The following is a 26,109-nucleotide window of genomic DNA, read 5'->3' as shown; positions in this document are numbered from 1 at the left end:
CCCTGACTCTGAACTTGCCTGGACCACTGGATGCTGGGAAGGGAGTCCCTGCCCCGCAGCTGGGCCCTGGCTGGCGGAGGACCAGCAGGAAGCCACCAGCTGCGTTCCCCAGCTCCGGGGACTGGGGCTCAGTCAAACCCACGCCCTTTCTCCCCCGCCCCCCGCCGCCTTCATCCACCCCACAGGAGGAGCCCCCAACCTCCTGAGTCCCTGGGAGCATCCTCAGTGTTGAACGGTGGACAAAAATCTCCCCATGGGGGGGGGGGGACGCGAGGTGCAGGAGAGAAGACCCCAGTACAAAGTAGCCCCACAGGAATGAGTTCTGCACTCTGATCCAGACCCCCAGACAGACCAAGAAACCGAGTCGTGCAGCTCCCCACCCGACGGGAAAGGGAGGACACTAGCATCACCTTCACTCCCACGGCGCAGGCGGTAGGCGGGAGCTCGGGCTGAAGGCGCACTGCAGGCAGAGCGTGGGCCCCGCCGGTGGGGTTCAGGGGACTGCACGGGGCCCCGTGAGCTCTTCTCCGAACACCACCTCCTGCCCCTCTCCACAACTTCGGGGGCTGCCGACCGCGAGGCCCAGAGCCCGGCCGGGCAGGTACCAAGGGCCGGCACCGCGCATGCGCGCACGCCACGGGCCTCCCCAGGCGCACCTGACCCGCTCGCGGGAACAGCGCGGCCCACGTGCGGCACTCAAGCCCCTCCCACGCGCCCGGCCGCCCGGAGCTGCACAGGTGCGTTCAGTTTCAGCCTCAGCCCTGCGGCAGGTGCTCCCCTTAACTCCCAGTTCGCCGATGAGGCAACGGAGGCTTGAGGAGGACGGCGATCCGCCCAAAGCGAAGAGCCACGTGCCACAGAGCCACGGCCACGCTCGGCCTGACGGACCCCCACGTCCCCCCTCTGGACCCTGCTGCTTACAGGTGTTCACGGATGCATGTGCCCAGCCTGGCTCCGGCGGAGACACACAAGTCTGTGAGGACCATCCCAACCCGGAGAGTAAGGGGCGGGAGGCTGGACCCCAGGGCGCCCCGGGCCGCTGCGCCGCCCCCCGCAGTGGCCACAACGCACACGTGGCTCGTGCTATCTATCGTCCTGGAGTGCAGACACAGGCCACTTCGTCCTGGTTAACGCACACCTGCCTGCCAGGCCGGCCCCCGCCGTGTGGACCCCCCCCTCCTCCTGGGGCTCCATCACCCGCACTGCTGCTGGCCAGTGCCTCGCCAGCCCCGCCGCAGCTGGCCCGTTGGGGGGGTGATCTGAGCAGGGCTCCCCAGACCTTGACCCCTTGCCGGGGAGGTGGGGGGAGGGTGCAAGAAGCTGGGGGGAGGGCTTCCTGTCAGCAGAAGGTAGCATATTTTTGGAGTCACAGAATGTCAAAAGTAGTGGGATCTTAGGAAAATCTGATCCAACCCTAATCTCAGGGGCAGACAAGGGAGGCCAGAGGGATGTGGCCTGGCTCTTGGGTCAGGGAGCCCCTGACAAGTGAAAAGCCACAGTGTGATCAGAGGCCAATGGGGAGCAGGGGGAGCCCTGTAAACTCCTCCTGGGCACCCTGGGATTTCAGATGCAAATGTATGCCACAGTGCGGGGGGGGGGGGGTTCTTTGGGGGGAGAATTTCCGCTGCCCCTGCTCTCTGGGGTCCGGAGGTCAGGAAGCCTGCTGTGTGCTGACCAAGGCTGGGGCACCCGGGGCAGGGCAGGGGCCTGGGGAAAACAGCAGGGTTAGCGCTCCAGCTGTCCCAGCTTCTGGGACTGTCCTAGGGCAGCAGGAAGGGAGCTGGGAGCATGGCTGCAGCCTTCGGGGAGCAAAGCTGGGGGTAGTATTTATAACTGGAAGGGAGGCTGGGAGGAAATGAGTCATAGCGGCCACACATCTGCTCTAGGAGCTGGAGACGCCCTGGGGGGAGGGGCGGGGGGGGCAGTGAGGATGGGGCTGGCTGCGAAGCGACGGTTGCAAAGAGAAGAGAATGTATTTACTTTCTCCACCAAACCAGCGGACACTTAATTTTCCATCCTTTTTTTAAAACTACACACACTATTTTTTTAAAGGCACCTGCACATTCCAAAATAGAGGGACCTCCTACAAGAACCCTAAAATGCAAGGAGCATCGGAAACTGCCACAGCCCAGAGGAGCCCACGCAGACACAACAGCCAAACATAACGTGGTCCCTGAGTGGGATGCTGGAGCAAAGCCAGGACACTGGGAACAGCTGAGGAAATCTCGATGATGCCATATCAGTGCTGGGTCCCGAGCCATAGTAAGAGCTCAGCAAGACGGGGAATCTGGGTGTGGGGTAGGTGGAGTTCTCTGTACTGTCCTCTCAGTTCTTCCATAAATCTAAGACTGTGCCACAAAATAAAGTCTATTAACATTTCAAAAGGCACCTACCATAAAAATGACTTTTTAAAAAAATTATAATGTAAATCATCTAAAGTTATTTACAGGGGCGCCTAGGTGACTCAGTTGGTTAAGTGTCCCTGATTCTTGGTTTTGGCTCAGGTCATGATCTCAGGGTCATGAGACCGAGCCCCGTGTGGGGCTCCACACTCAGTGCGGAATCTGCTTGGGATTCTCTCTCTTCCTCTGCCCCTCCCCCTTGCTCGTGCATATGCTCTCTCTCTCTCTCTCCAGTAAATAAATACCTTTTAAAAATAAATAAAGATTATTTACAACACTTATTAGTAAAGTTCTGGGTGAGTCAGGTTGGATGTGGATTTTCAACTGTGCAGGGCATCAGCGCCCCTAACCCCCGTGTGACTCCAGGGTCAACTGTAGTGTCGTTATTCCCATTTACGGAAGAGGAAACTGAGTCTCAGCTTGGGTAACCTGCCCCAGGACCCCCAGGCTGATCTGGTGGAGGGAGCAGGTGCTTCTCCAGTGGGCTGGGCTGTGGGGAGCACACCTGTAGCCAACACCGCCCAGTAGGTGCTCTGGGGACCCAGGTGCCTCTTGCGCGTGGAGGCTGGGTGACTGGAAAACATCCTCCAGGTGACAATGACACAGGCTGTGCCTTTCAAGAGCTCTGACAGCTGCTGGTGGCCTCGAGCCGTCCCCCGGGGGGCCTGGGGTGGGGGTGCGGGGGAGACCAGGCCTGGGGAGAGCAGAGAGAGCTATGGGGGGCTGTGGGGACTCTGGGGGCACTGGAGAAAGCTCCGCAGAGGCACAGTGAAAACCTATGGTGGGAGGAGCTCAGCTTCCGGACTTTCCCGGCCTCTGGGGGGCAGTTCCAACCTGTAAGAGCAGGTCGCCAGCCGTGAGTCCAGATTCTACTTAGCTGCTCTCGCGGTAGGGGCAGTTCTGCAAACAGGGCGCGAACGACTTCGCTGGGGCTTTGGGCTGTGCCTCCTGGGAGAGGGGGGTGGTTTGTGGACGGCCCACTGCTGGGCCCACTGGCACTCAGAAATGCACAAGTCTACGGACGGCACCACCCGGGGTCCCTGGTGAGCCAAGTGGGTCTCCGGGCAGAAAGTGAATTTTGCTCTGAGAATGTCACCTTCCGGTCCCCTTGACACAGTCACGGTGTCAGGGCAGCTCTGAGGAGTGCAGGAAGACATACAATCGGATCTGTTTCTCTCCTTCGGTGCATTTCAGCTCTGTGAAATGTACCCCCAAAATAGAGGGGCTGTACCCCCAGCCGCACCCCGGGGCTGTCTTCTGGTTTGCGTGGTGGGGGGGTTCACGGCAGACTTGGTGTGACTGCCTGCGGCTGGGCACACAGAGGTGCGCATGGTGGCCGGGCTGTCACTGCTGCAGATGGTCTGGCCGCGCTCCATGCTGGAGCATGTGGTCCACGCGCCGTGGCAGGCGGGAGTAACTACTTTAGAACAGCCAAATGCCTCATCTGCGTGAGGACTTGCCCACAGTCCAGGAGCTGAGCCCCGGCTGCCACTTGTGTGGCCAGCTGCCGCGCCACGGTCCCCTGTTCCAGATGCTTCTGAGCCTGCTCGGACTTGGCCACAGTCACCACCCTGTGCCCAGAGACCAGAGGTGGGTGAGAGTCCAGACAACCACATTCCACAGGCGGTCCTCCAACCAGGAGCCTCCGGAAGGAAAGGCCAAGAGAGCAAATGGCCTTAGAAATTACAGACCAATGACTGAGGAATTCTAAAAGGGCTGATCACTCTTGATCTTGTTTCTATTTGACCCAGGGCAGATCTCAGGAATTGTACCCCTGGAATGTAAGGTCCACTTGTCTCCTCTCTGAAAGGCCTGGTGCTATGTAAAGAACACTCAAATCCTGCATTTGCTACTTGCAATTTGGCCCTTGAGATGTCATAACACTCTATTAAAGTAGATGTTCGGGCCACGTGTGGAGTCCAGCCCCGGTGTGACCCATCCCCCAAGCCCCCAGAGCTGGCCAAGGCCTCTGTCAGCTAACTCCCATTGCCCAAGGACCCCTGGCTTCTATTGTTTGTGGGGGAGAGGAAAGGAAAGGGGGTGGGGGGTGTTCTAGGCAGGTAAGAATGTGCTCCGGCATCTCAGGCATCTGCACACAGAGGTTGGGCTCAGGCCAGCTGGGCATGTTCTCCGAGAGGCATTTCCTGTGGGGCTCCCAGAGTCCCTCACACAGCTGGAGACAGACTCTCCAGCCCCCTTCTACGAGTGTGGCCCGGGGGCTGAGGACACAGGCCCTGGATCACGTGGTCCGTGCTTGTATCCCAGACCCCCACTTCCACTGTTACTCCCGGGACCTCAGTGTCCTCATCGATAAGAATAATCACAGCACTGCGGGGATTCTGCATCTTGTCTTAGTGTATGGTACACAGTGTTCACTCAAGAGACATGAGCCGCTATTACTCTGAGTATAGGAACCTTGGCAAAGCAGGCCAGGAAAGGCGGTACGATTCCAGCTCATCGATTTTGTTGCAGGTGGACTAGTCTGGGGAGCAAGGGGAAGCTGATCGCAGGAAACAAGCTTCTGGTTTATCGGAGTGACCACAGGCTCCTGTTCCTTACGAGGGTTCTACGAGCATCTCAAGTCATGGTCCCAGGCCCACGTTAAGCCTTCACAGAAGCCTTGGGAGAGTTCATACCAAAGCCGGAGACTCGGCAGGTCCAGGCTCAGCAGTCACTGCGTCCGTCCGGAGGGAATGGGGGCTCGGCCTCAGGCCCTCACAGTTCAGCTCCCCCCTCCCCGTGCGTTTAAACCAACATTACAACCACCTTTGCAACGAGAAGCGCTGCTTCCAGCTGTTGTGATACCATGGTGAGCCCGTCTTGCAAACACTGAGAACACTCTGGTGCTCTGACTTCCGCTCAGCAGCGAGCTCAGGTTTCCCTCTTCCCTCACACTGAGTCACCACCCCCGGTCCCCGAGCCCCCAAGAACGGAGGTGTCAGGGCTGTGACTGGCCTCAGGGAGTCCTCCCACCTGGCCCTCAGCCCAGAGCCCGACTGCATCAGCTGCTAGCCATTCTGCCCCTGGGGAGGGCCGAGCGCAACGGGCGGTTGGAATCCAGAAGCACCTGCACCCTCCAGTGGGCGCGTCTGTGTAGTCTCAACAACCAGCCCAGAGCAGGGGACCCAGGAGGCCTCATGTGTGCCTTGGGATGGGCCCCTCAGGGGAGAAGAAATGCCAGGAAGCTTCTGGAAATGGAAGCCAGCAGGCTGCAGCCTTGCAGACGAGACCCCACAGGCTATTTCAGGTGCCGTCACTTACCCAGGGCTCCTTGGCAGATGTCCGTGCGGGTGGCCCCTCCAATAATAAACTGCGGGTCATTGCAGATCTCCTGGGAACGAGACCCACACAGTGCTGTCAAGCCACCAGACACATGCATCTGGGGTTAGGACACCTCCGTTCCCAGTGGGTGCACCAGATGCCTTCTCCCCTCGCCGCCCCCCGCCACCAGGGAAAGTTTTGCAGTTAGAGCCAGACTGCCATGGGCAACTTCTCGTACCCCTGCCCCGTGGAACCCCAGCGCCCCGCACTGCCTACAGCCTACTTCATGTCTCTGCTTCCTCTCCATCAGCTGTGGGGTCCCGTCATACTCTGGGGCCGCCCCACCAGCCCCTCTCCTCCATTCCTGCACGTCAGCTGTTCTGTCTTCGTGGGATTCCTTTCCCACCCTGTTCTCTCCTGTTTCACCTCCTACTGTACTTCAAGCTTTCTTGCCACCTCCTCCATGCAGCCCTCCTTCACAGTCCAGCCCTCGCTCGTGTCTGGGATTCTGAGCCCCCGAGCACTTGTACTCTGCGGTCTGGTATTTAGCTGTGCCCCGTCCAGTGGTGCTGCTGCGTATGTGCAGGGGAACGGATCTAGCCTTCTGAAGCCGCCCAGCGCCCGGGATACCAGCAGCATCCGTGTCTCGGGAAGCCGCTGCAGAGGCGTGCTGTGCGTGGTGCTTTATGTCATGGGGCCCTCTTGGGGACTCAGATGGGTACCGTCCCCATTTTACAGGGAGGAAACCGGCCACGGAGATAAAACAATGTAAAACAATGTGTCCAAAGATAGCGGCTCTAAGTTACAGACAGTGCTGGGATTTGCACTCACTGGCCGATAACAATAGCTCTGTACTGAGGTTGCCTCTAACCGATTGGTAACAAAACTCTAAGGGTGTTACAACCTCACTGATTAGTAACAAAACTCACGATTATCACCCCCCCACCCAGCCCCATGGAGGCCAATCGGGAACAATTCTGGCCCCTCCCACCACCCTCTCTGTTTCCTGATTCTGAAGCGCTCCACCCCAAAGCCGCAGAGGAAGCCAGAGGAAGCCAGGCATAAATCCGGGCTTTCATCGGCTTGGGCGGCCTCGGTGCGCCGGCGCTCCACCCCATTCCCCTCGGTGTGTTCCTCTGGGTCAAGCAGAAGCCTTTTCTGGGTGGGGCCTGGGTCCGGCCCCCCAGCCCCTGTCCCTGTGCATCACTCTACAGCAGAGTGCATTCCTTTCATGCCTCGCCATGGTCCCCTCCCTGCTCAGGTCGGTCTGCTTGGGGGGATGATGGAACAGCTGAACCCGCCAGGCAAGCACTCATGCAGCTGATCGATGGACACACTGGGCTTGGTGCCGAGAGCCCAAGAATCACACTGCGTTCCTCTGTGCGCCAGGCTCTTCCACCAGCAGGATTTTCCACTGTTTCAGAAACTTTCCCACACCTCGGGCAGCCTCTCCAAAGAAGGCAAAGCCCAGGGTGGCCCCTGGAGGTGCCTCAGGAAAGTGAGCCTCGTGCACGGCATGTAGGCACTGGATTAAACCCCGATGTGACCCTGGCGACGGGGTCGAGGCTTGGGCTCTGGGTCCAGACAAGCGGGGTCTGAACCCTGACCCTGCCACTCCAACAGGTTCTAACACCCGGGCAAGGTCCTCCACCTCTGTTGGCCTTGGTTTCCTCATCTGTGGAATGGGGACGGTGTGACAGGTGTACCCCCACAGGGTGTTCAGTGACACCACGTGTCCCTGGTGAGCACCCCACAGAAGTCAGCTATTGTCACTGAAGAGCAAGGGGATGATAGTCCCTGAATCTGAGGCCACCAGAGGTCTGTGCTCTCTGGGCACAGGGGGACTCAGGCAGCCTGCCCCTGCTCTGACCTCCCCAGCACTGCAGCTGGTCTCAGCAGCAAGGTCAGGAAACCCCTCCGTGGGGAGGAGCACACCCTCCCGCTCCGGGCCTGCCCGCTCCCTGCTCTCCCTTCCTTGGGACCTTGTGTCACCAACTCCTGCTGTCTGCCTGTCTCTCACCCCTTCCTCCCTGGTGACTCAACACATGACACATCCCACAGCCTCTCAAACCCCACGGCCCGCCCTACCCACCACTCCCCTGTCCCTTTTCAGACACCCTCTCAAAGGAGCTGATGATGCTCTTCCTTCTTTGGGTCCCTCACTTGTGGCGCCTACAGCCCCCAGCCGACCGGCTCTGCACCATCTTCCGACCGCAGCTGCTCTTCCAAAGTCCCCAGTGACTCGCTGGTGTCCAGATCCAGGGGATATTTTGTTTCCCTCGCCTGACCCCAACCCCAGCAGTGTTTGAGAAGGCAGGACGGAGGCAGAAGGTAGCTGTCCAACCCACAGGCTGGACAGAGTCCCGGCTCCACCCTGGACACCTGTGTGAGCAAATATTTAACTTCTGCAAGCCTCTAGTTCCTCAACTGCTGAATGGGAACGTAACAGCCTCCCCGCCTCCTCCCCTGCAACTTGTGAAGCTCGCAACCTGTCTCATCTGAGCTGGCAGGGTCCTGAGATGGCTCTAGATCTCTCGCCCATCTGGAAGCTCTACGGGCAGTTCTACCTCCTGGGTGACCTGCCTCCCCTCACCAGCCCCTAAAGTCTAAGGAGGCAGAAACTAGACATACTGTGCCTGGCACATAGTAGGTGTTCAGCAAATGCTTATTTTTTAAATTAAAAAAAATTTTTTTAAGACTTTATTTATTTATTTGAGAGAGAGAATGAGATAGAGAGAGCGCATGAGAGGGGGGAGGGTCCGAGGGAGAAGCAGACTCCCTGCTGAGCAGGGAGTCCGATGCGGGGCTCGATCCCGGGACTCCAGGATCATGACCTGAGCCGAAGGCAGTCGCTTAACCAACTGAGCCACTCAGGTGCCCCAAATGCTTATTTAATAGTGAATGAGAGAACAAGTGAAGGAGTGTGCAAATTCACTCTGTAAACTGTGAGCGAGGCGCCATGCTACTGTCAGGTGAATACATTCTTTTACTTGTCACTCTCACAACTATAACTTCACTTGAGGCTCATTACAATCCTGCCTTCATTCATTCCCTGACTCCATGAAGAATCACCGTCCCTCTGTTCACAGGTGTATCCCAAGCACTGAAGACAGTGCCTGGCATGTTAACAGGCGCTCAGGACCGCTGGATGAGGTGGCACTGATCTCTGGGGACACATTGGTGACCAATACACAGGGGGTCCCTGCAGTTCCGAGGGAAGGACAGATAATACATAATTATATCTATAAACTGCGAAAACACTTGAGGAAAGTTAACAGGGCTCTGTGAGGAACAATAAAAGATAAAGAATAATAAATAAAGAGGAAAATACTTAGGCAACATCTCTCCTTTTAGATGAAGAAATGGAAGCAGAGAGGCTAGAGGTCCAGGCAGCGACACCCAGCAGATGAGCAAGAAATGAACTCAAGTGCTGGGGACCCCGCCTAGGGCATTTTTACTGCGCTTGCTGCTTATAGGCTGGGTTTAGGGTAACAGGTGCCCTGGGAGGTCCAGAGGAGTAGACACAGGGCAGCAACTTTATCCTCAGGTCAGGAATCTAGAGCCTGGGCTCCCAGGAAGCCTTGTTCAGATTTGGCGGGGGAGGGAATCCCATGCAGTGTCCCATGGCAGGTGGAGCCTGCAGGGATCCATGGCGAACCGGATGGACAACTGGAGGAGGGGGCAAGCTGTCCCAAGGTCTGCCAGGGCAAGGGGCGTGGGCAGGACATGGGAGCTTAGAGGGGCCCCCGAGATTCCCCAGGGAGCATTCTGGGCCAGTGCAATGAGGAGGAGCATCTGGCTCTGTGCTGCATCACTCCTGTCCTTCGTTAATCATCAGGGTAAATGTTACGCGGAGATCTCGCCAGCGCTCCCATTTGGAAAAATAAACACGAAACTCTGATTGGATAAATCTTAACCACGACTGCATGAGACAATCCTTACGCACAAAAGGACCAGGCTGCGGATTTCCCTCTTCCCTGAAGCAGACACAAGCTGAGTTAGAGCCTGACTTTTCCTGGTCAGATACTGCCTCCCACCCTCCTTTCCCCGCAGACCTTCCTCCCACCATCTCCCCGCGGGAGTCCAAGCAAAGTTTCTCCCAGGCCCCCTATGTCGCCCCGACATCTCGTGGAGTCCGAAGGCGGCTCCCCTGGCCGGCCTGGTAACTGCACCGGAGGGCAGGGCGCGCCTGACTGGCTGGGTAAGCGCCGGGGTGGAGAGAGGCCAGGCCCACGCGGCGGACGCGCCTGCACCGAATAACGGGGAGGGGCGCGCGCGGTGCGCTCGTGGCGCGCTCCCGGCGGCCGGCGCCGGCCCTCCCAGACCCCGCTGCGCTACGCCTGCCGGCAGCCTGGGCCCCGCACCCTTCGCACTCCACCCACCCCGGGCCCCGCGCCCCCCGCCGGCCCCCGGCCCCGCACACCCCCCCCCACCTCGGGCCCCGCGCCCCCCGCCGCCCCCCGCAACCCCCGGCCCCGCGCCCTACCGTGGGCCGCTTCCACTCGATGCCCTGCGTCTTGCTGGAATAAGGTCCCAGCTCCTTGAAGCCCAGGGAGGAAGGGATGGCCGGGAAGGAGGGGTCCTGGAAGAGCGTCCCGGCCTCCAGGCACTCGTCCCGCAGCGCCTCGTAATCCTGGTTGAGGTACTTGATGGACTTCTCGTGCGAGCCCAGCCCCTCGGCCGTCTCTCGGTCCTTCACCAGCTTGGCCGCGATGCCGGCCATGGCGCGGGGTCTCGGCAGGGACGCGGCGAGCAGGGACCGGTGTCGGCAGGGGCGCGGCCTGTTCGGGCGCGCTGCGGCTAGACTGCGGTCGGCGGCGCGGCCGGCGGTGCCTCCCCCAGCAGGAGGCGCCCCCTCCCGGCGGGGTGTGGCCTCGGCGCCCGGAGGGGTGTGGGGCCTCCGCGCCCGGAGAGGTGTGGCCACGTCGCCCGGAGGGGTGTGGCCTCGGAGCCCGGAGGGCTGAGGCTTCCCGGAGGGATGAGGCCTCGGCGGCCCGGAGGGGTGTGGCCTCAGCGCCCGGAGGGGTGTGGCCTCGGCGCCGGGGGTCGGGAGCTGCCACCTGCGGCCCCGACCGGCCGCCAACGCTCCGCCCCCAGGGCTGGAAGGCGGGTCCGGGACTAAATCAGCGGCCATCACCGGGCCCCCGACTTTGTGTCCAACAGCGCGCAGACGGCCTCTCATTTACGCCCTCAGCAACCTCGGGAGACAGGTGTCCCCCCACTGTGTTCCCATCCTGCAGAGGCGAACAGCGGGCCTCGGAGAGGCTGGGTGACCCAGTGTCGCATCAGCGGTCGCGGGCAGCACGGGGATTCCGAGGCCTCAGCGCCTGTTAGAATCACACGCTGCACATCACACACAGGGTTCCGGGGTTGGCCACTCAAAATACATCCCGAATTTCAGGTTAGCACCAATATTTCCTCAGTGTAAGTATGTCCCGGATATTGCAGGGGCATACTTATACTGATAAGGTACTCGTGGGGCGCCTGGCTGGCTCAGTCGGTGGAGCACGAGATCTTGACCGTGGGGTGGTGAGTTCGAGCCCCAGGTTTGGGTGTAGAGATTACCAACTCCAGGTATTGTTGTTTATCTGACACTCACCTTGAAGGGGAGGATGGAGTCAATACTGGTGGGGTGTTTGGAGAGCAGTGCCGGCGACCCCTCCCCCGGGGGCGGGGTGCTGGGGGAGGTGCTCGGAGGGAGGGAGCTTCTTGGCTCCATCCCGGAGGCGCGGGTGCGCAGGGACTGCTCGTCCTCCCCCTCCCTGCACTAAGAGGCAAGCATTTGTGTTTCAGTGGGAAACAGGGGGTGGCTTTGCCCTCTCTACCCTACCCTAGGGGACACTTGACCTTGCTGGGAGACATTTTGTATTGTCAGGACTGCGGATGGGGGACCACTGACCTCTAGTGGGTAGAAGCCAGGGATGCTGCTCAACTTCTTACACCACACAGCAAAGTGATCTGATCCCAAATGTCAGTAATGCTGAACATCCTGGTTTAGAGCACTTCTTCCCAGCCTACCCGATGGTCACCTTTCATTGGGTGTGAGTTGTTTCATGACTGAGTTATAGGTAACGGGGCCGCACAGTGTAGGGATCCACGTGAATCCTGTCCAGTGCAGGGGTCTCCCGGCGTGCGGCAGTCCGAGGCGGTTGGCCCATTCATTTCAATATGCTTCATTTCATATAAACTGGTGCTTCTTGCACTTTCCTTTTGAACCAGATGTAGCATCTGCTTAGTTGCCTCATTTAATTAATGAGCTAAATGAAATCTTTAACATGTGTTCATTTTATAGCTAGATGAGAGTCGGTCATGATTTAACGTTTTTTTGTTTTTTTTTTTTAATCATCTTTTAGGGGCGCCTGGGCGGCTCAGTCCCTGAAGCGTCTGCCTTCGGCTCAGGTCATGATCTCAGGGTCCTGGGATCGAGCCCTGCATTGAGCTCCCTGCCCATCCGGGAGTCTGCTTCTCCCTCTCCCTCTGCTGCTCCCCCTTCTGCTCTCTCTGTGAAATAAATAAATAAAATCTTTAAAAAAATAAATTATCTTTTAGCCTGAAGAATAGGAAGAATAGATAGTCCATCTTGAAGCATAGTTTGAGATTTGAGTATTTAGAATTTGTCTGCTAGACTATGACCTGTCAGGAAACACTTAAAAGTCTTTGGAATTAAAAAAAAAAAAAAAAAAAGTTATTCTGGGTGTTCTCCGCAATGTTAGGTTTTTTTTTTTTTCTTTTCCTGAAACCATGTTTTATTATGCATCTACCCAGCACCAGAGGAGGGGGCAGGTGCGGCAAACTGCAGGTTGGCTTTCTTCTTGGCGTGCACCTCCAGGACGCCCTCTATGTGGTCCTCATGTGTGAGTTCGGGGCGCGCCCAAACAGTGCGATCATGCCCGCCTCCACACACATGGCCTTGCATGCGGCTGCACTGAAGTCATCCGCACGGCGGGCCCGCTCTTTGTAGTTCACATCAGGACTGATGTTCACCTTGTGGGAGTAGATCTGCAGGATTCTGGCCCGGGCCTCCTCGCTGGGCATGGGGAATTCAATCTTTGGGTCCAGACCGCCTGAGCGGAGAGTGCGGGGTCCAGGATGTCCACCCTGTTGGTGGCTGCAGTCACCTTTACCTGAGTGTTGGGTCAGAACCCATCCAGTGGGTTCAGAAGCTCCAACAGTGAGTGTCCTCTGCACCTCCCAGGCCTTCTCACTAAGCGGACTTGCCGGGGATCTGATGAGCTCCTCTCCATCCCTTTCCTAGTCTTCAAGCTATTTCACAACTCTGTAAGTTTTGGGAAATTGATAGTAATGCAAATAACTCTTGTCCATATACATGCAAATAGGCATTCCCTGCTGAGAGCTTGGCTCCACAGCCTCCCTGTTTTACATCTATGAGCAGATCTCAGTCCTGCATGCCTAACCGTCTGCACTTTTACATTCTCCTTTGAACTATTTTTTTTTTTAAACACCTACTGGTTCCCTTCTTCATTAATGAGTTAAATAAAATCTTGGACATGTATTCATCTTATATTTGTATGAGAGTCATTATTTTACTCTTTTAGGAAAGTATCTTTTAGCACACTTTTGTGCACAGGCCCTGATGCTAACTTCCCACGTTTTCGGGGTTGTCATGGAGTGCAGGGTGTGTATTCAGTCTGTGTTGCTCCACAGAGGGAACAGGGACCAACAATGGGCTTGTGGGGTGCAGGGTTTAATTTAACAAAAAATGCTTGCACACTGGCCACGCTGTGCCTCGTGGAAGGGTACAGCCCTGCGGTGTGCTCCCGAGCTCGGGCCTTGCCAGCTTTGCGGAGCACCAGAACCACTGAGAATTCCTTACTAATTAAAGCTCCCAAGCCCATATTTTCCCTCTCCTGTCAATTCCTCACAAATGTAACGTCTCTTTGTCCAAAATGTATAAAAACCGCCTGTCTTGGTCCTTTCTTTGGGTCCCAATTTTGTTATTGGGCCTCTGTGAGCACATAATACAACTTTGGGTCTTTCTCCTGTTAAGCTTCTCTGTGTACATTGAATTCTTAGTCCCGTTGAAGACTTGGAGGGTGGAGGGAGAATTCTCCCTCCCGGAATGGGCCCTGCTGCTGGGGGGCCTGCCAAGCCAGGGGATGGTGACCTCTGAACACCCCATAGCCGGAGGGCTCGCTGGCAGGTGGTAGGACCCAGGCTGGAGGTATTTTTCCAGCATCATCGGGTGACAGTTTCTTCCTAGCTGAAAGTCGGCATTGGCCTTGTTCTTGGAATATTCACAAGGGGTGGCTGCATTTTGAAGGCACTATTTCTCTGCCCCTCAAAATCATTTCGAGGCTGCTTATTGTTTCCCACGGCCTAGATTTCCCAGCGAGGAGGAAGGAGCTTAGGATTCATAAATTGCTTTCTGCCACCATGAGTATTTATTCAGATTCAAGAACTGAGCCCTTTGCACACGTGCTTCAGGAGTGGAGTGTGCCAGGTACCCCATTTCCGTGGCATCACCCTACTTTGGGTTTTGGGTTTGTAGTCACCAATATTGTCCCTTCTGCTATTGAGTCTTGTCCTTGACCAGTGCTCAGTTGTCCATTTCTTACTCTCTGCTTCACTTGACCAAATTGTAGTCAGGTTTGTCTCTTTCTTACAGGCGTCTGACCTCTGCTTGCCTGCAAACTGGAGCAGACACGAAGTGGAATGTGGCCCCTTGTCCCAGGAGACCGTTCTTCTGGTCAGACCCCACTGCTCATTTCCCCTTGTTCGTCCAGCTTTCCCTGCAAAGATTCTGTTTATCTCTGTCTGCACATCCTTTACCCTGTAAAAGACAAGCCCTTTCTGTATGATGGTGAGACACTTGTAGGTTTTTGAGACTGGAAATGTCTCCCTATTGCAAAAGTCTTTCTCTCCGATTCAAGGCTTGCCAACCAAAGTCTGGATGTGCTTTTGTCTGAAATCTCCATGTTCCCTTTGCAAGTCTGGGCACACTGCCCGACAGACAGGTACCACCGCCTGCCCCTGGCTCTGCTTTTGTAGCCTTGGATGAAATGGGAGACATTGAAATTGGCTTCTAGCTCATAGGTTTTCTGAAACCACCACAACTGAGAACAGAGGGAAGAGATAGCTCATCCTGGAACCTGTTAACTGGTTTCACTGTCCGATTTCCATTGCGCCACCAGATTTCTTCTGGGTTCTGGGCTCTTGGGGGAAAACGCATCCACCTGGCCAGTGTGACGGAGCGGCCCAGGGGTGCACGTCTCCTGCTGGTCTCCTGGAGGTCAACTCAGTCCTGGAGGACATGCCTCATCCCTGCCTGCCCACATGTGGCTGACCCTGGCCCCAGCTCCTCTACGTGACATGGGACAGGGCAGACCAGCCCCAGGGGCAGCTTCCTGCTGCCCCGGCCGCCATCCACCAGCCTCCCAGGGCCTGGGCACACAAGACCCTGCTCACAAAGGACCTTCGCTGTCCCGAGTACCTCGAATTTATTTGTAGATTTCCACAGTGATTACTGCCCTCACCAAAGGCCATGGAGCAGTTTTTAAAACAGAGTGTTCTTTATGCTTTCGGAGACTCTCACACGATGCTATCTCACCGGATCTGGCAAAACCCCATCTGTTTGTGACCACACGATCCCTTCCACAGGATTCACACAGGTGCCCACAGCCGCGGACTCCGGGCCTCGCCCTGGGGAACCTTCCTGCAGTGAGTCACTGGGCCCGGAGTGCGGGGAGCCCCCAGCGCGGGTGGGGCCCAGCCTGTATGTGTGTGTGAGGGTGAGCGTGTGTGAGGATGAGCATGTGTGTGACAGAGACACAGAGAGAGAATAAAACATCGAGACCACCAGCCGTGGCCCTGACTGTTTGGGGGCTGCAGACGCACATTCTGTAGGTTCTGGACGCTCGAGTCCAAGCTCACTCTTTCCCCAAGCACCTCCAGGAGCCAGGCCCTGAGCTCCACGCTTGATGTACATTAAATCTTCCCAGTCGGTCAAGGGAGGCCTTCTTTCCTCATTTACAGAAGACGAAATGGAGGCCGAGCAGAACAGCCGCTAATGGGTGCTGGGACCAGCCTGGCTCTGAGCCCCAGACCGGAGCCTGTCTGGCCTCTTCCCAGCCTAGAAGGGCTGTGCGGCCGGCAGGGGGCCCGCTTTCTCCTGACGGCGGAGGCCTAGGAAAAGCCGGATCCTCCTTCTTGATTCACCTGACTCCCTCTCTCTGGTCTGTGATCCGAATCCAGAGGCCATAAGGAGAGAAGAGGCATTCCGTGTTGTTACCGCGAGTGGTTTCGTTTTAGGGACCCCTCCCTCTTGGAGTGGCTACAAGGCTTGTTCCTTCCTTGTGACTGCAGCTGGGGGTTGGACACGCCCGCTGGACGCCCCGGGTGCGGGCAGGGCTGGGGTGGGGTTCCAGTGCCCGTCCAAGGGCCTAAGCAGAGCGGGATGGGCCTGCCCCTGGTGTGGCAAGAGGTGGGAGGTGCAGCGGGCAGGAGAGAGGAAAAATGTGGAAAGAAAGCACCAAAAAGCCTAGACCAGCCTCCTGGGCGGTTGGGGGGGGGAGCAGAGCAGAAGGACTGGGGGCCAGGAGGCTGCGGCAGGGAGGGGCCAGCCAACTGCCAGCCCCGCGGTGACATATGACGGCCGCCGGGCCCTGTCACTGAGTCACTCTGGGCCTCCCCACGCCCTTGCACTTTGCTACGCTGGGGCTGGGCAGTTGAGACCTCTTGGAGTACTTGCTCTCCTCCGTCTCCTGATGTACCCTCCTACGTTGGGCATATTTTCTTGTAGCTCTTTATCCCCTCCCTCCTTCCAGGCACAGGGCTCAGCCCCCAGAATGTTGTTATTGCTGGGACCCCCACTTCCCTGGGGCCGAGATCCCAGGGACCCGTGGGTTTCCCTGCCCCCTGTTGTGGCCCCTCAGTCATCTGTCGATGTAACAGGTCAAAAGGAACGTGACTCAGTGACAGCACCGGCAACTCGAGGGTGGATCTGGGGCACGCGTCAACCTTCCTGTGCCTCAGTTTTTCCCTCTGTAAATAGGGATAATGTGTGTCACCACATGCTCTGTAATTCTGATGGGAGGAGGCTTATAAATACAGCGTGAGCTGTTGATAAAAACCAGGTGAGGCTTTGGGGCTTTCCTTCTGCACCACGAGGCCCTGGATGCACATTTTGAGGTCTCTATGACAGAATCCCAGTGTTGTTGGAAATTTAGAGTCTTCTAGTTCAGTTTTTATCAAACTTTATTCAGCAGATCATAAGTTCCACAAGATGTTAATGGATGTTCTGTGCTGTGTATATGGGTGTGAGTGTGTGGATGTTAGCATTTGGTCAATAAACTTGGGACAAACTTCATAGTGTGTTCCCTCTTAATGAATCCTAATGTGTATTATTATGTCAAAGGCTCTGACAAGTCCTGCAGCGAAAGATTCTATTTAACCTAGTCTGTCATTTTTGCATCCTCCGGGAAGAAAATGCCAACGCAAAGTTAGGAGTGCAAGAGATTTATTGGGGGTCCTGCCTGTGAATGATAAAGGGGAGGGGGAGCAGAGGAGCTGGAGTGCTGCCCTGAGATGGTCTCAGCCAACCCCGTGGGGAGTCCCCAGCAGAGCTGGCCCATTAGAAGTCTGCACGGGGCGGGGGGCGCCTGGGTGGCTCAGTTGGTTAAGCATCTGCCTTTGGCTCAGGTCATGATCCTGGAGTCCCGGGATCGAGTCCCACATCGGGCTCCCTGCTCAGCGGGGAGCCTGCTTCTCCCTCTGACTCTCTTCCCTCTCGTGCTCTCTATCTCTCATTCTCTTTCTATCAAATAAATAAATAAAATCTTAAAAAAAAAAAAAGAAGTCTGCACGGGGTGGAAGCGGCGGGCCCAGGACCTCTGCTGCCTTGTCACAGGCTGGAGCAGCTGGGGAGACCCTGTCCTCTTGAGTGTTCTGCAAATATTTATTCATTTTTTTTCATTTTTTAAAATGAGGTATAACTGACATACTACATTATGTTAATTTCAGGTGGACAGCATCATAATTCCATGTTTGTGTGTATTGCAAAATGATCTCCACGCTAAGTGTAGTTAACGTTCATCGCTACACATAGCTACAGAATTTTTTATCTTGTGCCAACTCTTCAGATCTACTCTCTTAGCAACTTTGGAATATGCACTACATTATCAACTCCAGTCACCACGCTGTGTTACATTGTGTGACTCATTTATTCTGTAACTGGAAGCTTGTCCCTTTGGACCCGCCTTCACCCACTTTGCTTACCCTCCCAACCCCCACCTCTGGCAACCACCAATCTGTTCTTTGTATCTAGGAGTTTTGTTTTGTTTTGTTTTGACTCCCTATGTAAGTGAGATCACACAGTATTTGTCTTTCTCCGTCTGACTTACTTCACTTGGCATGATGCCCTCCAGGTCCATCCATGATGTTGCAAATGACAGGATTTCCTTCTTTTTAATGGCTGAGTAATATTTCACTGTGTGGATATTACCCATGGATCTATGCTAACCACTAACTCAGGAAGCGAGTGGGTAAGACTCTGGCCACCTGCTCCGTCCCGGGGAATCCCGGGGAATCCCGAGGGGGTCGGACAAATCGGAAACATGGCTCTGGGTTGGGTTCGCCAATACCGTTGCCAAACAAACTTGGATAAACTCATGGCAAGAGAAGCCAGTAACTCAAGACATGAGGGTTTGGAAAAGAAAGGGAGAAATTTATTTCAGGTGCTGGCAGCTGGGAGAGGTGGTCGGCTCAAGCCTTAACCGGCTTCTCAAACACACACGTACAACAATGAGCCTCTCCCCTGACACAAGGGGCACCGAGAGCGTTATAAGCGGAGGTGAAGGGTACCTGCAAGGGAGCAGGCAGAGAGCGTGTGATCGCTGGTGGGGGTCAGTGTGCGTTCAGCCCAGCGTCACCGGCAGGGGAGGGCACGTGCTGGGTGTGGTCTTCTAGGCATTCCGTTGCTATCAGGGCTTTTCTGTTCTGGAATGTTCTGGTCATTGCAAAACATCTTCATGGATGGCTCAGGAAAGTGGGATTAGAAATAAGCACAATGGGTTTCAGTCAGAGCATGAGTTAAGCAGTCTTGTCTACTTGTGTGGTTTTTTTTTTTTTTAATTTTTAAAAAATTTTATGTAGGCTCCATGCCCCGCATGGACCAGCGTCGGGTTTGAACTCATGACCCTGAGATCAAGATCAGATCAGAGGGGGGTGGGGGGATGGGTCAGCCTGGTGATGGGTATTAAAGAGGGCACGTTCTGCGTGGAGCACTGGGTGTTATGCACAAACAATGAATCATGGAACACTACATCAAAAACAAATGATGTAATGTATGGTGATTAACATAACAATAAAATAATTAAAAAAAAGATCAGATCAATCTTGAGCTGAGATCAAGAGTCAGACCAACTGAGTCACCCAGGCACCCCTTGTCTATTTGTGGCTCTACCTGATGGGGTCTCTGGTTGAGCCCGAGGGCGTGCTGACAGGCACGCCCCATTTCCTCGTCCGTTCCCTATGGATGGACACATGGGCTGCTTCCGCGCCGTGGCCGTTGTAAATGATGCTGTTGTACACACCGGGGCGCGGGCTTCTCTTTGAGCATTTTCATTTCCCTCCCCGGATGAACCCTCACAATAACCCTATGAGATAGGCCTTGCTGTGTTTCCACAGTGCCGATGAAGAAACCGAGGCACGGAGCGTTGCTGTGACTTGGCCATCCGGTCAGTGGCTGGATGGAGCTACAGCTGGAGTGCAAGACTGCATTCGGGGAATCCAGCCCTAAACCGGGGGCTGTGGGGGGGGGGGGTTGCCGGGCTAACGGGGAGGGAACGCTTTCTTACCCCTCCGCACACCGCAGACTGCCATGGCCAGCTCCCGCACTGTTCTTTCTCGCTGCCGTCCCCCACCTCTTCTGGGCCTGCGACTTATGCGGTGAGCTTTCTTGGCGTCAAGACCTGCCTGGCCCACCACCTCCTCTGCTTCCAGCGCCCATCTCTGGGGCCGCGAGTGAATGCAGCCGGCGCTTGGGACACAATAACCAGCTATTCCCCTGGCCTCTGGGACGCAGTGTCTCCCCGCACCCTCTAAATACACATGCACAGAGGAGACTGCTCTGTAGACTCAGAGATTTATTTCTTAGCATATTAAGATGGGTTTCCAGGCACGGCTGGTGGTGCCCAGGCTGAGTCTTGGGCACCGAGGCCCTTCCTGGGCCCAAGGGGAGGCTCTGCCAGGGCAGCTCCCCAGAGAGACCATGAGCCCCTGCCTGGGGCCAAATAAGGAAATAACACCAAAGGGGCCTTCGCTGCGAGTGGAGTCTGGGTGTGAGTCACCGCTGAGCAATGTGACCACAGGGTGTCTGACTCAGAGATTCTCTGGCTCTAAGGCAAGAATAAGAATCACAAAGGCCGCAGCTCAGAGGCAGAGGAGGAGGGCGGGACCATCTCCCTGTCTAACTGCTGCAGATGGGGAGCCAAAGCCGGAGCCAAGGGCCGGGCAGCTGCGGGGGTGCCCGGGGCCAGGTCGGGGCCTAGACGCCAGAGCCGTACACCGGCTGCCCGCTGCCCAGCCGGTGCCCAGCCCCTGTCCCTCCACCTGTGACCCGGGTATGCTGGGGACACCCCTGACTCACACTCAGCAGGGAGTGTCCTGGAGGGATTTCTTTCCGCATCAGGGGGCCAGGGACTGATCCAAAATGCAAGTCATGTCAAGACAGGAGTGCTCCCTAATGTCCATTTTGTGATGTGGATTTGAATATAAATAAAAAATCACAACCGTGACTGATCAGAGCTATTACCTGAGTACTTTGACAGAACTCCTATGCTTTTGCCAGGACACAAACGTTTCTGTGTCCAGTTCCTGCTGGACCGTCAATGCCGGAAATGGACGGTCTTTTTTATTCACCTCCTGATCCTGGCACAGTACTTGACTCACAACAGGTTTGTGGGAAAGGTTATTCACGGAAGGATCAGAGACACCAAGCTTACCCAAGGCAAAGCCGGCTGGGATCTTGATCGTTGCAATCATGGGCACAGGTGTGGGAATGCAGCTTCGGGTCCCCTGTCTTATTAAAGGGGTCTCCTGATGGAGGTTTCTTTTTTTTTTTTTTTTTAAAGATTTTATTCATTTATTTGTCAGAGAGAGAGAGAGAGCACAAGCAGGGGGAGTGACAGAAGGAGAAGTAGGCTCCCGACTAAGCAGAGAGCCCAACGTGGGGGCTCGATCCCAGGACCCCGGGATCTTGAGCTGAGCTGAAGGCAGATGCTTCACCGACTGAGCCCCCAGGCGCCCTGGTGGAGAGGTCCGAGGAGCTCTGATTTAGTATCTACCGGGAGTGTTTCAGAGCTCTGTGTTTAGAGGCGCATGGGCTGTACCATCCCTCTTTCCAGGAGAACCAGAAGATCCCTCCCCGAGGCTGGGGTGCTCACAACCTTTACTCGAGAGAAAGGTGAAAGTAGGCCAAGTCAGCATTTCCTGCCACCCTCCTCCTCCCTTACCCTGGCTGGGCGGGTCCATTGCTCAGCTTCCGTTGGTGCCGGGACAGGGGTGGGGAGTCCAGGAAATCTTTGGGGAGTCTGCTTGGGACACACAGCCCAGCCTCCACCCCACATCCACCCCAGGGGCATTTCCAAGCCGTCAAAATACCCCGGGAACTCCCTTGGCCTCTTGAGGATTTGTGAGTGGAGTTGGGGTTGGGGTGGTGCTAGCAGTGGTCCTGTGAGGGGGCAAGGGAAGGACAGGGGTGAGGCCAGGGTGTAGGGAGGGCCTGGATCCCGCAGGCTCTCTTTCGGCAGTGAGGAAGTCACGCAGGGGTCCTGGCTGACTGGGCTGCGTGGAGAGGGCCCCAGGCCACCAGGAACGGCGCATTGAGAGCCTCTTCCCGGGAGCAGAGCTCATGGCCGGGACTGCCGCCTCCCCAGCCCTTCTTCCCTGTGTCCTGCTGGGAAAGGACAGGCTGACGGAAGACCATAGTCCCAGTGGTTCCTCCCAGTTGTCCTCACAATGGAACACAGGCCACAGGCCCACCGGGGAGAAAACCCCCCTCACCACGCTTTTGTGGAGCCGGATGATTTGTCTGAGACTCGGCAAGGGCGGGGGGAGGGGGGTGTTCTAAAGATCACGGAGACTTCCCGAACGACAAACGTGAGCCTGAGCTGATGTCTCCGCCCCTGGGTGCAGCTCTCCTTTGTGAACAGCGGGGCGCGACCTGCCACAGGAGTGAGAGCCCGGGCCTCTTCGGTGCTGTGTTGGCTCCACCATGCGGCAAGATGCAGCATTGCTATTTCGAAGCAAGAAAAACCCCAATGTAGCTGCAGAAAAGGAAATGTCGGCCTCAAGAGGCCTTTGATACTTTTCAGCATAAACAACTAAAATTGGCAAAGTGTGTTGAGGGGGCTCTCAGGCAACCACAGCTCCAGATTCCAAAGCCCTCTGGCGTCGATACTGACCCATCCTTTTATCTCCTCTCTAATCATTCCATCTATCTACCTATCCACCCACCCATCCATCCATCCCCCATCCATCCATCCATCAATCCATCCACCCGTGCGTCCACCCGTCCATCCATCCCCATTCACTCATCCACCTACCCACCCATCCACCTACACACCCATCTACCTACCCATCCATCCATCCATCCTCCCATCCATCCACCTATGCACCCATCCATCCACCTACGCACCCATCCACCCATCCCCTTATCCATCCATCCATCCACCTACCCATCCCCCATCCACCCATACATCCATACATGCATCCATCCACCCATATATCCATGCATCCGTCCATGCATCCATGCATCCATCCATCCCCCCATCCACCCATCCACTCATCCATCCAACCACCCAACCATCCATCCACCATCTACCATCTCCCTCTTTCTCTCCTATCTGTCCACCCACTCCTAGCAACTGTTCAGTGATTGGTTATCTGTCCGTTCATCCACCATCCAAGTAATTTGTGGGCGGGTGTAGCACTGGGCTTCAGCCGTGAACCAGGCACAGGACAGTGCTCACAGAGGATTTAGGCATGTAAATAGCTGACCATGAATAACCCTGATAGTTGCTACGGCGGGAAGTGCACATTAAAGACCTTTACCCAGACTTGGGAAGTCTTGGAAGGCTCCAGGTAGGAAGTCATAACCAAGGGGGGCCCAGAGCTAGGTCAGCTCGTGTGAGGGTGGGTGGGCTGATGGGAGGCGGGGAGGAGGCCAGTGAGGAGAGCGGGAGCCAGGACATGTGGCTTGGTGAGCTAGCTGGCAAGTCTGGACCTTGAGAACAGGGCTTCAGCCAACACTTTTTTTTTTTAAAAGATTTTATTTATTTATTCATGAGAGACAGAGAGAGAGAGAGAAGCAGAGGGAGAAGCAGGCTCCCTGCTGAGCAGGGAGCCCGATGAGGGACTCAATCCCAGGACCCTGGGATCATGACCTGAGCAGAAGGCAGGTGCTTAACCATCTGAGCCACCCAGCGCCCCTCAGCCAACACCTTTAACTTGAGTGTGGCAAACAGGTTGTTGGGGCAGGAGGACAGTTGAGGCTGGGTGCCTGCCGGCCCTGGGTCGGATAAATCTCTGTCCTCTCCAGCTAATATGTCCACCCAAGGATTATCTTTTCTTTTGTTTTAATGACTGATTCATTCATTCATTCATTCATTTATAAGTAATCTCTACAACCCACATGGGGCTTGAACTCACAATCCCAAGATCAACAGTCATGTTCTTCACCAACTGAGCCAGCCAGGTGTCCCCTGTTTTCTTACTCTTTAGGGAAATGTACTTCTGTTTCATTAGTTGTTCACCATTGAATAACACCCAGACTCTATAAGGTTACATGTTAACATGTAGATTTTTGTCTGCTACTCATGCAAATAATTTCTTTCAGTTAAAAAATAAAAGAACAAGGCCCTCAGCTGAACAAATCAGAGACATACCCCCTCAAATCTCGAAGGTTACAGTTTCTTTGTCCTGTATGACATTAACCAGTTTCGTATATAACCCAGAATTCCTATTTTAACATTCTTTATTCAGTGCCTAGAAATTTAATCTAATACTTAATATTTAATTTAAGCAGCTTTACCATCCTGCTGGTTCTCTCTTAATTAGGTAATTAATTGTAAAAAAAAATTAGGTAAATAAACGCAAGCTCATTTTATATTTATGAAAGTGAATAAACGACATAAAATTTTAACTTCTACAAAGTTACAGTTTGTTGGGGCGCCTGGGTGGCTCAGTCGGTTGAGTGTTTGCCTTCGGCTCAGGTCACGATCTCAGGGTCCTGGGATAGAGCCCTGCATCCCCTGCTCAGCGGGAAGCCTGCTTCTCCCTCTGCCTCTACCCCTCCCCCTGCTCATGCACATGGGCGCATGCTCTCTCTCTCAAATGAGAAAATGATAAAATCTTTAAAAAAAGTTACACTTTGTCACGTGAGTTCACATTGACCTTCACTTCCAAATGAAGACCCTGTGGCTTGTTTTGAAGCCCCCGCTCTCTGTATTTGTGACGCCCTCCAACATTCTTAATGAGTTTCCTCATTTTCTTGCTCTAAGGATGCACAGAAAGTAGTTTCAAGGTGTGAAAATCAAAACTACTGACCAGTGTTCAGTATTTGTTACCAAGGACCAATGGTCAAAATGCCGTGGACAGGGTCGTTTCTTGGATTGGCTCTTCCCCCGCGGTCGGGTGCACTCTGAGTCTGAAGCCCGCAGTGGGCAGGATGGTGCGGTGCGCTCTGCCACCCTCAGCCACAGTGTTGGCTCCTTTCGAAGGAAAACAGAGCCCACTCTCCACACAAGCTGGTCATGTAAGCAGAAACATCAAATATGCTGGAGCAGAGTGTAAAAAAAAATGTGCTTTGATCTCCTCCCAGGAACTGTGCATTCAGTTTACTAGTGACTTGTGTTTTTACTGGCCTTTGGCTGATATCTTAATTCCACATTAGTTCTTTCCAGTCCACATGGAACATGATGGTATTGGCCCATTTTAATTAACTCCAGATATTTTTCTCTATTTGGAGCGGTGAGCAATTGATAGTCCTCCAGAGGGCCCCCTCCCGATCATGAGATGCAGCTCTAGTCTCCAGGACTGGGCCATTCAAAGCCAGTTTTAAAACAAGGATGTTCCTGAGTGTTCAGTTTTATACATGCTGTTAGCATACTTCTGGTGGCAAGGGAATTTTTTTTAAAGGACTTCTATAAATGACATCTTCATATTTAGTGTTTAATAGCTGGGCTGTGTGCTATGCTTGCGTTGGTGTCAGGGACAAGATTCTAACAAAGCCAAACTCTGGGCAAAATCTGCAGTTTCCCTTCAGGTCCCTCTCCCCTCCCTCTTGAGGTCATCCCCCTGTTTTCTGTGTCTGCAGTGCCCCTACGATCTGTTCTTACACATTTGAAAATCTTCCATAAAAGCATCTGAAATTCACTCACGTTAAGGTGTAAATAACAGCTGAGGGCACCTTTCTGGTCAACCCCCATGGGACAGGAAACCTGAAGGCGAGCTCCAGACGCGCGGGGCTCAGTGCAAACGCAAATGTGGCCACATTCTTCCAAATCTGGGAAAGAAGGTTTGGAAAAAAAGCTTGATATTCAAGCTTTTCTTTTCACGATGCTTTTTACTTACAAAGGGTAGTAAAGGGTTAGAGTGACACGTGAGGAGCAACATGAACTTACAAATTTCAAAAATACGCTATTTTTGGTGTCATAATTCTAGATGATATGATGAATGATAGTACTTTTTTGAATATCTTGGTGGACCATAAGACTTTTCTGGCTCACTTTGCTCAAAGTTCACTTATTGAGCCGCGGAAATGTATACTTTCAATCCCGTGGGAGGCCCTGGGCCACCCACGGCCCCCAAGAGAGGCAGGGTGGGGGCCGGATGTCTTTCTGGCCTTGTCTCTCTCAGGCCCTGGGTGCGGCTACTCCTCCTGCTGGGAATTCTCCCTCTCAGCTCCTCAGGGTTCCACTTAGTGGCGGAGCTGCCTCACCTGAGGACATGCCCCTTCCAGGTTGACCCACATCCCTCTTTGTCTTCTGAAGGGAGTACTAGCAAACCGGATCCAGCTATATACATGTGGACATACCACCAGGAATACAAGGCTGGTGGGGGGGCATCTGGAGGGCTCACTTGGTGGAGAATCTGACTCTTGATCTCAGGGTTGTGAGTTTGAGCCCCACACTGGGTGTAGAGGTTATTTAAAAAAAGAGTAGAAGGTTGGTTTAACATCAGGAAATCAGGGACTCAATCAGTGGTCAACTGATCTATATGAACAGAATGATGCATATGGATATAGTACAGGAAGAAAGAAAATAAAACAACGGGAAAAGATCGTGTGAATGTTAATGAGAAAGAGGCTGGCAAAACCATATTAATAATGGACAAAATAAATTTTAGGGCAAAAAGCATTATTAGAGGGAAAGGGGGTCATCTTGTAATGAGAAAGGCTCAGATCAGGAGAACATTCAAAGGAGAGGAT

General features: G+C 54.8%; 1 protein-coding gene across 1 annotated transcript in view; it reads right to left on the bottom strand.

Moving 5' to 3' along the window:
- CAPN2 (calpain 2) overlaps nt 1-10,501 on the bottom strand; it is a 40,663-nt gene extending 30,162 nt beyond the window's left edge. The window contains exons 1-2 of the mRNA XM_025877616.2: nt 10,150-10,501; nt 5,664-5,733 (exon numbers count right to left, since the gene is read on the bottom strand). Of these exons, the coding sequence (XP_025733401.1) occupies nt 5,664-5,733; nt 10,150-10,386 (307 nt within the window). The 5' untranslated portion in view covers nt 10,387-10,501. The remainder of the gene's footprint in view (nt 1-5,663; nt 5,734-10,149) is intronic.
- Nucleotides 10,502-26,109: the final 15,608 nt, after the last annotated feature.

Source organism: Callorhinus ursinus, unplaced genomic scaffold, assembly GCF_003265705.2.
Source record: "Callorhinus ursinus isolate GAN/ISIS: 27379988/994484 unplaced genomic scaffold, GSC_fseal_2.0 scaffold13, whole genome shotgun sequence".
Classification (NCBI taxonomy): Eukaryota; Metazoa; Chordata; class Mammalia; order Carnivora; family Otariidae; genus Callorhinus; species Callorhinus ursinus.
This window is presented reverse-complemented; position numbering and strand designations above follow the sequence as displayed.